This window comes from Pseudochaenichthys georgianus, chromosome 2 (assembly GCF_902827115.2).
Source record: "Pseudochaenichthys georgianus chromosome 2, fPseGeo1.2, whole genome shotgun sequence".
In the NCBI taxonomy this organism is placed as follows: Eukaryota; Metazoa; Chordata; class Actinopteri; order Perciformes; family Channichthyidae; genus Pseudochaenichthys; species Pseudochaenichthys georgianus.
Window position 1 is genome coordinate 1,143,323 of NC_047504.1, and position 14,309 is coordinate 1,157,631.

Genomic DNA, 14,309 nt, shown 5'->3' on the forward strand with positions numbered 1-14,309 from the left:
CGATAGGGTTAGAATTTAGGAGCTGATCTTTGGACTATTCGACTGCAGCCTTCGACTTCAGCCCCGATGTACACTCCGCGGTTTACGATATCCCAGGGTGCAATGCGCGCAGGGAAGAGGGAGTTTTTTTCAAATGAAATGGCTTCCGGTCTCCCCAGCAGAGTGGATTTAAAAGCAGCGAGCGGAGGAATCACTAATAAATGTGAGTATTGGGTTTTAACTTATTTTAAATTAACTAACGTCACACACGTCAAACCCAAGTGGCATTAAAACGTACATTTTTGTTAAATAATACGGATACATATGTGACGCTAACTAGCTAGCTGGACGTACTGCACTGTTGTTTACACTTGTTTTTTATTCAATTCAGAAGTTTACTAAAGTCATACAGAGATCTTGGCTCTGTTATAGATAAGTTATACTTTATATTACATAAATAGACCAAAGTGAAAACATTTAGACCAATATAGCCTACAGTACGGTGGGATTTATAAAATGTGTAGCTGCTGTTAGCTTTATTTATTTCTCTGACATGTTCCAATGTTTTACTGTTTATTAAACTTTGGGACAACATTACAACCTTTGTATTCAGCTCATGCTTCTTTGAGGTAGAGCAAAATAAAAGCCTATTTTAAATATTTACACCAGATTTGATCATCTTTTATTTAGGTTAAATTGTATTTAATTTATCCTGATCCCATAATAAGACAATCACAAATAGACAGCAGCCTTTTGCTTGATGTTAGTTTGTGCTGTCAAAGGGATGCAGGTGTGACTGTCACTTCATCTCTTTAGTTTAAAAAAAATGCTGAGTTACATTTTGAAATAATACTTCTGCAACCCTGTGTCTAATATGATTAATTCACTTTTTTGTTTTTCTCTGTAATTAGGAAAATTCTGGAGAAATTGATCAGCTGGAGAAGGACCCCTAATCTGAAAAGTGCACAGCGGATCATCAGGACAGAGCTGCATCCACCTGGACACCCCGTGGTGCTGAAGAAAGAAAAACGGCGTTCAGGAGCACCCTCCACCCAGACCTATGCTTACTGCCGTCCTACAGACTGGTATCTTACTTTCAGAATTTGATTTTGTATGTGTCCTTTTTTTTTATAGATATTTAACAATTATAGCTTGAGTCTTTCTGATTCCCCAAACAGCTGCTTCTATATACTTGCTGCACATATAATATAAATAAACAACTCCATAAACACACTTTTGCTGATATTTGTGTTACTGCTGGTGATGTTAAATAACATGAATGATTTCCTCTGTCTCAATGATGAAAGTTATAATAATAGAGGACATGAAGCTGCAGAGAGAGGATGGATATATTCTTACCTCTACTTTGTGATAAGATGAAAATACAATATTAAATTGTAATTGTTAAACACATTGTTTATTTCATTTACTGAGGTTTTAACCATTATTTCCAACATGTGTACATAAGCAGTGGAATAATAGGGTATCTCCAGGTCATTCAACTGTCTTCAGTTTAATTTTATTAATACAAAAAATAGGTCATAGAAAATGTTTAATTGTGTATTTCAGCAGAGGTGCTGACCTGGGGTCAGTGGGACATCATCTGGGCAGGTTTAGGGGAAGAAGGAGAATATAAACTGTTATAATCACAGCTATTAAGATTAGAACACTACTATTGTTGACAATCAATCTATACAACATGCTTTTGTTCATTTAAAAAACATTGTTGTATTAGTACAGAAAAATTAAGACTTATTTTAAATATGAAATAATATGATTAAATTACATCAGCTATATATAATTTACTTGTTAACTTACTAATGTAACATTACTGGGGGCTAAAGGAACAGCTTCATCGTATGCCATGGTCTTCTTTAATTCATCGCCGACGGTGATCTCCAAAAAAATGTAAAAGTAAAGTTTCTGGATCCTTTTCAGCTGAGTTATTCACACCTAATTTTAATCCAGAACAGACAGACCGCTGTCAAGGATTTATTGACCGTTGTTAAGGACGCTCACATCTGCACAAAGAAGTCCGTTCGATTTAACTGTATACAGTTTGGCTGAAACGAACTGACAAGACAAGAGCGACAAGAAAACAGCGGAGAAGTAACAGGCAGAAACCCTCCTTTTTACGCAGCGGTCCAGACATAGGTCAGACGGCGACACATATTCAGTTGCCAGTTACTTTGGCATTAGGGCAGGGATATCTAGATACTTCCCAAGGTTTGACATAATGAATTGTGCTACTTTTAAAGCAAGCAACGATTTTTTTTTTTTAAATCAATAAAATATTTTTCTAAATCCACAAAAGCATTTCAATTAATATTGGGAGTCATGTCGTTACTTTGTTAAGAATGTGGCCATGTAATAAGCGGGATAATGTGCAGCAGCGCGGTCATTATGGGGAAAAGAACACCTTCATGCCGATCTAGATCGCTTCGCGTCGGGCTCCTGATCAGCCTGTCGGTGTTCTTTTCCTGCTTATCCATGAGAGACGTTCTGCAGAGGAGGGGCGTTTCACCGACGACAGGTGTTCTTACTTTTATGTAGCTGATGGAGAATTTTTACTTTACACGACACTGTTCAACACTTAATTCTGCTTTACTCTTTAACTAAACAACCGCGGATGTCTTGAAAGACTATTTCGCTAAAGATTTTTGAAGATATCCGCGTTCTTGTGACACGTAAATACTGCGCTTCCTATGTTTTGGTGCGGTCTGCGTTCACACCAGCAATGAACCGCTCCAGAGTTCGCAAGCAAGCGCTCCGAGACCACCTATTTTAGCGGACCAGAGTCCGGTTGTTTAGTTCACTTAAGAGGTCTCGGACTGCGTTCACACCGACCCAAATGAACCGCACCAAGCGGCTAAACGCACCAGGGTTCGATTCAACCGGACTATACAAGGCAGGTGTGAACGCACCCTGAGAATTTGCTAGCAGGCTGCTGGAGCAGCGCAACCGAACAGCGCGTATCACGTGGCGTAAATACGAAGCCCTCCGTAGGCTAGACCGTCTCATTTCGTAGGCCGCTCGGTCCAGCCTACCCGGTCTACGTGGGCTGGGTCCTCCGTGGACCGCGTAGGCTGCGTACCCCGAAGGATACAACCCCTGAATTGAGACACGGCCTAAACCGCAGTGAGTTAGCATTTTTAGCACTTCCAGATCCTTCGTCAAAAAGCAATACATTTTCTCCATAGGGTTTTGGAAAATAGCTCGAAATAAGGTCTGTGGTTGACACAAATTTAAGAGATAAATTACGTTTTGTTCTACGACATTAAATACATCAGCAGTGACCCCACTGGTAATTTTTGAAGAGTTTACATGTCTGAAAAACGATGGTTGTTACCGAGTGGCTGAATAGGACTACAGAAATTGTCGAGGCCGTTGTACGTCATTACGCCGAACACGTAAACACTCCCGCTAAGTTTGTTTTCCCCTGTGTTCTGCTTGAAAGCAAGTACCTGCCTATCTTTAGTATCTGTAGTATCTTTATATCTATATCTGACCATTAGAATCTGTATTTTTGAAATTTTCATTTTTAACACCGTAGTTTTACAAATTATAGAACAATTAATTACCAGTGTTTTCCAATTTGACTCGGCAGTTCGTTTCGTTGGCTAACGTTAGCTAAAGCTAGCGCTACTAGTTAGCTACGCAATGGTTTGTTGCTTTGCTCCGGGTTGCAGCCACAGGTCTTCGCATGAAACGTGCTCGTTCTATCGTTTCCCGGCCAATGTTTTCCAAAGGAGAGTCTGGATTCGTGCCATGCAGGGGCGGCGCTATAGCAACTCCAACAATTGGCCTAGAAACGGCTTAGCAACCCCATTGTTTTGTTATGAAAATGTATCTATATTTATACACATTCTCGCGAGATCTATCAGGGGTCATTGTTCGCTCCTAAACGCTCGAGTTTCAGCCATGGTTTCACCACGGCTGCCAGCTGTGTTTACTCGCATCATTCAAACAAGACGCGCTGGCTCGGGAGCTACAACTACAACAAAATGAACATATTTTACCGTGATTAAATTGTAATACACGTTTCTAAATGATGCCGAAGTAACAACATACTGATACCGGTTAGTAAAAACCATGAATTAATGCTTGACAAGTCTGCAGACAGACGGCAGGCAAAAACACTTTTAAAATGCTTGTTTTCTGAATAAAGATCGGGGGCCTGTACTACGAAGCTGGTTCAACCTAACCTGGATATGTTTGAGTTAGCCGGTTGGCCTAATCCAAAACATACGCGCTCTCGCTAAACGGTACTAAGACGCGGGTTATCAAGTGGATCGCTCAAGCCAGCCGTGTCCTATCTAGTTAGGTGTGCGTTCACATGAAAGGGGTGGTATTTGGAGCATTCGACCAATCACAAACATAGAGAAGCATTCTGACAGCGCAGTGAATGAAAAGTCAACTATAATATTAGACATATGAAGAAGTTAAACTTTAAACATCCATGACTTAAATACTTTATCCAGGATAAAAGCCACATAGCTGCACCTGCAAGGTGAATACAGCTGGTAAAAGAAAAAGTGTTTGAATGCATACATTAACAGGTTTATGATATCACTGCCCCGTCTTAGACACGATCTGACTTTAATTACATTTGTCTCGAGTGTTTCGTCAACTTAATGTGTTGCTTAAAATAATACTTCTGCATACAGTATGTGACACTGTGAGTGTTGCACGGCCAGATACGGCTCAGCTGACTCAGATAAGATAATATATGATACATACATACAGTGATATGCCGCGGACTGTACTTAATGTTACTCTGATCCGGTTACTTATGTTGTGGCAGATATTTAAGTAAGCTTTCTTAACGCTAATGTTACAGGGTTGCCAACTCTCAAGCATCTGGCGTGTGACACACGCTTTCACCCTCAATCTCACGCTCTCACTCTGCCCAAACTATTCTCACGCCAAAAACAAGAATACCGAAGACTAGAAACGGTTTTGAAAACTTTTGTCAGGTAGTGATCGTCTTATCAATAGAACATCTTTGATAATGTCTTCTGGCCAATCAGAATCAAGATAACGGCGTGGTGTTGTTGCAGGAAGTCCCGACGGAGAATACTTTGGCTGTAGTATATATACATCTATACATCGATACAACATTACGTGTTGATACAAATCAACACGTAATGAAATAAGACCCCACGGTTTGATGATTGATAGGTGTGTGGGCTGTCTTTCATGTTGACACACAGAACAATGGGGGCTATCCACCCTTATCCACAATGTAAAGTAATTAACACAGCTTCTTCCCTCTTCTCTCTGTGAGGAGCAGCAGGTTCAGCTTTCAGAACAAAGTAACAAAAAACTAAAATGGCATTCATTTGTTTAAATATGTCGTGTAGTAATAGATGTATTTATTTTTATTCTCAAGAGAGTACCAGAATGTGTATTTTATGTTAGTATCTCAAAAAATCTCCTGGGGGAGAATCCCCCCAGACCCCCCTACAGGGGTTGGGCTTTCAGCATGTAAATTATTTCACCTGTGGGTAAATTGCAGGATTGGCTCCAGGTCGCCCTTTTTATTTACTACCAGACAAATGTGCCTTTTTATTTCATACAGTTCAATTTGGATTGAGACAGGGAAATAATCTAAACCTCACGCGTGGCGTTTCACTGTCAAGGGGAGCGTGTATGTAATTACATTGCAAATACTGACTTCACCCCACCACTGTATGGGTTAGCCCTACCATAGATTACCCAACAAAAATACTCTCTGGCAACTGCCGACCCGTATTGCGCATGCGCAGATCTAAGATCCAGTAGAAATGATAAAAAAGTAAAAGTCTGCTGCTTATTGTTCTACTACTGTAGGCCAAAATAGAGTGTGTTAATTAATATGTTTGGCAGTTTGGAGTAAGTCTGTAGATTTGTTTGTGTGTGTGTTTCATGTATAGGTCTCTCACGATAATACATTTTGTTGGATAAATTTTCCAGGAAATTATTGCGATAAACAATAATATTGTCGGCACCGTTGTATGACCATTTTAGACCCCTGACATAATGATAATATGTAATAATAATTTAAGTACATCCTTTAAAACTGCTAGTCACATCCTCATGTAAATGGAAATGTATCGAGTTCATTTTTATTTATCGTACGATAAGTCAATTAATTGCTTATCGCGACAGGTACACAATAAAACAGTGGAAACAAACATGTTTCATTAGTGAATGAAACTTTGTGCCCTTTATAGTCTGTGTATTTGTATATATTGTATATATATCCTATATCCTATATATATGCTAAGGTCCTGCTGCTGACACGATAGCAGTCATTTAGTGCGCATATGTGTAATTAAACCCATGATATCAAAATATCACTCCAGCCAGGTACCCAAAGTTGGCAACCCTGGTTATAATAGAGGCTTCCTAATGACGTCACGGGATTTCGCGGCAGCCATGTTGGAGTACCACTCGTACCACTCTACTGGCGGGAGCGTTCAAAAATGGCGAAAATGAAAGGATACTACGAATCACTAAACCCGGAGGATAAGACCGTTTACAGAGACAAATGTGCGTCGATTGGTTCGGAGGACCCTTATTTGATTCCCGTTAATGATGACAGCACCGACATAAATTCATGGCCTTCACTTTCCTACTTTGATATCGTGAACTACCTCGTTTTTTCGCCTATTCCATTGTACACCATGGAGGAAATGAAGGCGTACAAAGGACTCAAGGCACATAAAGAGTTCACATCCGGGTGGATCCGCGACGTTTGCATTGCATATCAAGGAGATGTGGCTGTAATAGCTGGAAAAGTGAGTAAATATTTCGTGAGGTCCTCTTCAGCTGGCTTTTTAAATATCCCTAAAGTCCCCCAAAATAAAATGGGTGAGGCTGCTTTTATCCACTACGCTACCAAGAAATATCAGAGGCCAACTCAGTGGACATTTTTAAACACCAGCTTTGTATTTATGTTTACTTTAATTTATAGGGATATCGTTGCATCAATAAACTTAGTCTTGTGTCTTATTTATTTTTATTATCATACCTTTTACCTCCTCCTGTCTCTTAACCAAAATGTTATATGTTGTTGCTATGCTGCATGTACCTGTAAAGGTCTTAACATCTGATCTGAGGGGAATTTCTTGTGGTTTATTTTTAACTTGTGATGTGTGCCATTTTGTAAAGCACTTTGAGCTACACATGCTTTATGAAAAGGTCTTTATAACTAAAGCTTTATTATATATTGCAATATATATTAAATTACAAAAGTTGTGAACCTATTCTTGGTTGTCAGCTTCTGTTATGGGTTACCTAGCATAGGAATATGACAAGAGCTGACCACCCACTGTTGGTATAACAGTTGCCGCCAAAGGAAGCTGGTATTGTGACAAATGTCATCAGCATGTCCCCTCTCAAAAGAAACAGAAGTATTAATCAATCTGAATGACAGTGTATATATTTATGTGATTATATATATGAGGTGTTTTGCACTTTGTGTGTATGGTTTTGTGAATGTGTTTTGAGAAAATAAGCCCTGCTTTCAAAAAATGTGTTTTAGCATTGAAAAAAACTGTAATATGGACACAATGTTAGGCTGCGGCCCCACGAGGACGAAAACGGCTAAACGCATAGGATTAACGCAAACGCAATCGCAAACGGCTTCCGTCCACATGCAATAATTATCCGGATAGTGTCTGCCCACACGAGACCGCTCCGTTTAGCTCCAACCGCTGGAGAAGCTGCAGTACATATGCAGGAGCCTCTACGTGGCGCTGTAACTTCCTCCACAAAAGCAGCGAAGAAGCATGGTTGTCATGGTTGCCCTTCTGTTTATTCTCCGCGGTGGGGGCCGAGGGAACCGGGCAGAGTTTTTTCGCCAGTCAGCGTGTATTAAAGTTGAAATCTTCCGGACAAAATTATAAAAGTGCCGGTCAAAGGTCTTCTTTGTTATTTATTGAGCTTTAAAACAAATGAATAACGACTCTATATAATATAATGATAAAATACACGGAGCCTCTCTTTTTCCTCCTTCTCTTTGGACAGCGTCAGTGTCTGTCTCATGCAGCAGCTCATCCAGTAATCAGTGACCCGGCCGATTGTAAAAATAAACATATTTATAACTAGTTTAGGTAGTTTGAGAGGTAATTAAAATAGCTAAGGGTGATGATCTGACTTGAAGTGTGTGTTTTGCTACAGCGGGAGGAGCTGCAGGTGAGAAGAGCTGCGTGTCTCCGTCCTGTCAGATTAGACTTCACTCGCGAGAGAAAGATAAATAATCTGAATTCAGGGTGCAGTTTACTTTGACGTGGGGGTGAGCAGCAGAGGTGGGGAGAGGCGGGGCTATTGCCTCATCATTATTGCTGTAGATGTTGCACAAACAACTGTAGCATGGTCAATAGCGTCCGGAGCACGATAGCAACTCTGCGATCCGCCATTGTTGTTGTTGTTGGTGGCGAAACACTTCAGCAATGGCGCGGGGTAAGCGGAGGTGAGCAGAAGAGGTGGGGAGAGGCGGGGCTATTGCGCAATCACTATCAGTGATCTGAAAATGTTCGCATAGGGCGCACACATGGAGCCGTTTGACCCCCCCAGAGAGTGGCGTATGCATTTCTATCCACCTTGGGACCCGTTGTCGTTTCCTCAGTCGTTTAGTGCCGTATTCGGTCGCTTGAATATTCTACCAGTACTATTCTAGTGCGCAGTGCAGGTCTGAAACCACATTCAAGCAATTTGGGATGTGTCCAATCTGACAATAGAAAACTTGAGAGAAAAACATTAATCTTCCATGCCTGAAAACATCTTAAATAATTGTTCAAACATTCCCCTACACAACCAAACCCCAAATCACTTTTCTGATTATCAAGACATTTAATTGACCAAGTACAACATTGACAATAATGTAATAATAATTACAATACAAACCTATCATATTTTTCAATCTGTTATGGGTTGATTGGGGTGTAACAGAATGTAAAGGCTCAATCAACGGGTATTACAGTATCACACACATTATTCAGGTCGCAGCACACTTCAGCTATTTTATCCATCAATGTAATCCCATCTACATCTTTAGAAAGTAAAAAATACATTAGTAATATATTACAAGCTTTTCTTTTAAGTTAACATTTTCTGTTGTTACATTATTAATTTCAAATGACATTTTGTCAATCATTTCACCAGTCAAATCAGTCTGAGTTGCAGTGCCAGTCTCTGGTTCAATCATTCCTTCTTCTTCCCCAGTGGCTCCCAGGACCGGTGCGGGCTCTTCTGGAGATGGAATATCAGATACCATGCTGTAGAGATCAAGTGGTGCGATGGATGACCTTTTTCTGGCGCGTTGATACCTGGCATGTGTAGCAGGGGAAGGTGCTGTAATTTTCTCGTGGCCCAATTTGACAGACGGTGCCCAGTCAGGATGATTTTTGTCAAAAAGTGCCACTGGTTTACCTGCAAATAAATCAGATTGTAGGTCAGTTATATCCTGGGTGAACTGTTAACTAATACAAATTTGACCTCTTTTGACAGGCGAAGTCAGACTTTAGATATATTTAAAATGCTGGTGTCAAGACATTGGAACATGACAAATAATTGAGGAAACCAAAAGCCTCTGAAAAGGTGCCAGGGACTGTACAGCCTTTACTGTTTACATATAATCAAATGGCCAGTAGGGGGAGGAATTTCTTTAAATTACAGTTAAACGAAGCACTGCAGGGGATTGACAGACTGGTGGGAAGATGACCTGAGCCAAGGGATGACTTTGTTTTGTAGATACTCCACAATCTGATATGTCGATCGATGACACAGACTCCAGGATTCATATGTCCTTGTTAAGATACATGTCTTAGTAAGTGGGTTGTATGTTGATTTTGAATGTTTGTATGTAAAACCTGACACTTACCTGACGTGAAATGATCCCCACAAACGCGAGTATAGTTGTGGTTGGATGGTTTGAGATCCTCCCGTCCGATCCTATTGAGCCATGTTTCCCGTCGACGCTTTGAAAGTGCATACATTGCTTCACCCTGGTGTGTTATAACCGCCGGCAGCCTGTAAAATGACTTTGGCCCCTTGTTTCGATTACCTCTGTTGCCGCAGCCAACAATAGCACAGAAGTTCACCATTATATGTCCGATAAAAAACAGGTAGGCTATGAGTATTACGGTGTCTGTTTTGGTACTCCAGTATGGCCGCTGGGCTGGGCTGACGCCGCGTCACCCGTGACGTCATATGCAAAGCCTCTCGGGGTTCGGGGTTAGCGTTAGCCAACATATGAATTACGACCGGCTGTGGCTGGCTCGCTCCAGGGAGGAAGCGGCTTTACACAGACGATACAGGTGAGTCCTGCCGGGGATTGGAGCACGCAAACGCGGCTCTCAATCCCCAGGTGTCGTGTACTCATTGTGTCCGTCTTCCTCTGGCCCACAGACAGCAGAGAGCGAATGCTCTCGCGGCTGCGGCCGGGGATAATTGGCCAAGCCCTTGATTATTGGATCCGAGTGGCGGGCAGCAGTCAGGCGACTTCTTCCCCTCCCTTCACGGATCACTATGTGGTTCCCCCGGCCCCATCCTCCCTTTCCTCCAGACGGGGGAGACAGGGCGAGGCCCGGTGTCAACCATCTCGGCTCTGCCGTATAGGCGGTATTCTCCAGGAACTCCCGGAGATCATCGGAAAGGCAGGCGCCTAAGGAGATCTCCCCATTCCCCCGGTTCAGGAGAGCTCTCCTCCGGATGACATAAACGGTTGCCTCATAGCCTGTTGGTTATTAGGCAACAGGGCTCGCGGCACAAACCGGCTGTCTTTAAAACCTGGCGGTTGGTTAGACAGCACAGGCTTGTTTCCTATGTCACAGATATGCCTCCACACACCGTTCATTCCTCAAGCGGGTTTGAGCGTGAACGCGCCTCAATGTCCGGTTTACGAGCCTTCTCCTAAACGGCGACATGTTTCTTTCTGATTGTTTTGTAAAAAAAAAAAAAAAAGATTAACAAGACAAACATGTCGCTGATGACGATGACCTAATGTTTTATAAGAAAAATATATGTTAGAGGGGGTAGGACCAGAAAAGTTTTTTTAAGCTTTTTCTCTGTTCATGTTCTGTTGAACATGAACAGAGACTATCTGAAAATTATTATTATTATTATTTATTTATTTTTTATCCATCCATCCATCCATCTTCTCCCGCTTATCCGTGGTCGGGTCGCGGGGGTAGCAGTTCCAGCAGAGAGCCCCAAACTTTCTTTTCCCTGGCGACATCAACCAGCTCTGACTGGGGGATCCCAAGGCGCTCCCAGGCCAGCGAAGAGATATAATCCCTCCACCTGGTCCTAGGTCTACCCTTTGGTCTCTTCCCAGCTGGACGTGCCTGGAACACCTCCCTAGGGAGGCGCCCAGGTGGCATCCTAACTAGGTGCCCGAACCACCTCAACTGGCTTCTTTCGACGCGAAGGAGGAGCGGCTCAACTCCGAGTCCCTCCCTGATGACCGAACTTCTCACCTTATCTCTAAGGGAGACACCAGCCACCCGGCGGAGGAAACCCATCTCGGCCGCTTGTATCCGCGATCTCGTTCTTTCGGTCATGACCCATCCTTCATGACCATAGGTGAGGGTAGGAACGAAAATGGCCCGGTAGACAGAGAGCTTTGCCTTCCGGCTCAGCTCCCTTTTCGTCACAACGGTGCGGTAAAGCGACTGCAGTACCGCTCCCGCTGCTCTGATTCTCCGGCCCATCTCACGCTCCATTGATCCCTCACTCGAGAACAAGACCCCGAGATACTTGAACTCCTTCACTTGGGGTAAGGACTCATTCCCTACTTGGAGTGGACAGTCCATCGGTTTCCTGCTGAGAACCATGGCCTCAGATTTGGAGGTGCTGATCCTCATCCCAGCCGCTTCACACTCGGTTGCGAACCGATCCAGTGAGTGCTGAAGGTCGCAGACCGATGAAGCCATCAGAACCACATCATCTGCAAAAAGCAGTGGTGCAATCCTTAGTCCACCGAACTGCAGACCCCCCCCCCCCACGACTACGCCTCGAAATCCGATCCATGTATATTACAAACAGGATTGGTGACAAAGCGCAGCCCTGGCGGAGGCCAACCCTCACCGGAAATGGGTCCGACTTACTGCCGAGGACCCGGACACAGCTCTCGCTTTGGGAGTACAGAGATTGGATGGCCCTGAGTAGAGACCCCCTCACCCCATACTCCCGCAGCACCTCCCACAGTAACTCCCTGGGAACCCGGTCATACGCCTTCTCCAAGTCTACAAAACACATGTAGACCGGATAAGCGTACTCCCAGGCCCCCTCCAGGATCCTTGCGATATTTTTTATTATTATTTTTTTTTGGTACTTTGTTATAATTATTAATCTGAGTGAAAAAAAGAGAATATATATATTATTGTTATATTTTTTTGTTTCTGACATGTTCAATAAATTGACTAAACTAAATGATGAGAGCCGCTGTGCAATACAGTGTGTGGAGGTGCAAGAGCCGGCTGTAACCTGTCAGTCAGCAGGCAGCAGGGCTCGTGGCGCAAGCCAGCTGTATTTAACCAGGCGGTTATTAGACAGCAGAGCTTGACGTGTAAACCTGATGCTCCTAACCTGTCGGTTAGCGGCAGCAGGGCTCGTGGCGCAAGCCAGCTGTATTTAACCAGGCGGTTATTAGACAGCAAGGCTTGACGTTTAAACCAAGCGGCAAACTCTGGGGCAGAGCCGGGAAGCCAATACGGAAGTGCCACACACTGCAGTTCATATATTGGCCGATAGGCGATGGCTGCAGAAAGGAGCAATTTCCATAGACCCCCATGTTAAAATGCCCAACTTTACAGCAGAAAAAAACATGTTTCTCTCCCTGGCTCCATACATTTTATTATCGATATAGTTAGATTCCACCTTCATGATTATGGATCTGTGAGTGAATTGTTTTCTAACGCGACCCTTTTATTTATATTAGGTCTTAAAGTGTGTGCATAAATTAGGGCGTGGTCACATTGAGTGACGGCTCTGTCAAGTGCCTGCCGCTGTTAGCTTCTTGTCTCTCTGCTAGCTGCTCCGTGAAGCTACAGGGACTCTGCCTGCTCAGCTCATCCAGGAAACACAACTTGTAGCCGGCCGTGATTGTTTGTTATTCATGCTTATATATCGGACTATTGTGACTCGATCTGCGGTTAAAACAGACGGTGCATGAATGCGGTAAGTAAAATTCGAGTGCTTTATTTATGTGTTAATGATTTTAATCAGCTACGTAATGATTAGTAAGGCTTGGGTTAGCATGTAAGCTAGTGGTAGCTACATCGGTGCTAACGATGCTAATCGTAGCCTCCAACTTAAAATCATAGACTGTATATATAAAGGTTAAAACGAAATAGACAAGTGTTAAGTGGGATAATACTGTTGAACAAACGGCTTCTGTTTGAGGTTGATAAAATAAGGTTACATCCTTGTAACTTAGAGATATTTTATTATGTAGGTAGAACTGGATGCATATAAGGTTAATTTAAATTGGCTATGCTCAAGTATGTAGACAAGCTAATGTCGAAGTAGTGTATGTGAAATCAACCTCACAATAAGATGTGTGTATATTACAATTATTAATGTCATATTTCAAGATGATTACTTAGATATTACAATATGGTTGATTGAGCTGGAGTTCATTATTGAGCTTACACTTTAACGTCACAGTCATCTGAAGAACGAACCCAAACCTTGTTGTTTTTATTAATTGCATTACCAAATGGGTATCAAATAAACAGTAAGCATTGGTAACACAACTTCCAAAGTTACAGTAAAATAAAAAGGACCCTGACTCGGACAATACACAATCCAACATGTTCAACAGCAGAGAATCAGTTATATTGTTTGTACACATGGTACTTTACATATATATATATATATATATATATATATCTGTTTGTTTAAGGTGTCCAGGTGATGCAGACAGGCTGGACCAGAGAGTGAGAGACAGAACTGGACTCCTCACAGCAGTGAACTTCAGCTCAGGTACAAAGACTCTTTTTTCATACTGTACAAAAATCAAGAAATATATTGGTTTAAATGAATGAAGTATTGACTTGAATACACTGATATACATTCCATTACACAATACTAAATACTAGATCACCGACACATCAGTTAAGTTGAGGGTTTATTCCATGCAAAAAGTTACATTTAGATATTTAGCAATATGACTTTGTCAGCTCTCTAATTTAATGTATTGAAGGCAAAGATATTTAACACATAGTGAGAACTGCTACTATTTATCTCTCAATATTGTCTGTAAAACGTGGTAAAAGTTATTCTTTCAGTGAGACAACAGAGCAAGCTTCTACAATTGCACTACGTTTTGTAACAATTAA

The 14,309-nt window shown here is 42.2% G+C and overlaps 1 protein-coding gene and 1 long non-coding RNA gene across 5 annotated transcripts in view; one reads left to right on the forward strand and one right to left on the reverse strand.

The window, feature by feature from the left end:
- Nucleotides 1-14,309, forward strand: part of acadl (acyl-CoA dehydrogenase long chain) — a 34,075-nt gene that overhangs the window by 2,341 nt on the left and 17,425 nt on the right. The window contains exon 2 of one of the 4 annotated variants that reach the window (XM_034097374.2): nt 9,190-9,258. The exons of 2 other annotated variants lie outside the window; for them this stretch is intronic. In XM_034097374.2, the coding sequence (XP_033953265.1) occupies nt 9,190-9,258 (69 nt within the window). Of the gene's footprint in view, nt 1-9,189; nt 9,316-14,309 lie in introns of those variants that run through there. One more of the 4 variants, XM_071205070.1, reaches the window with a different exon arrangement.
- Nucleotides 1,537-3,812, reverse strand: LOC139434903 (uncharacterized). Its single transcript, XR_011644195.1, has 3 exons — nt 3,561-3,812; nt 1,798-1,875; nt 1,537-1,582 (listed from the first exon to the last, which is right to left on the reverse strand). It is a non-coding gene; the product is annotated as an uncharacterized lncRNA (long non-coding RNA).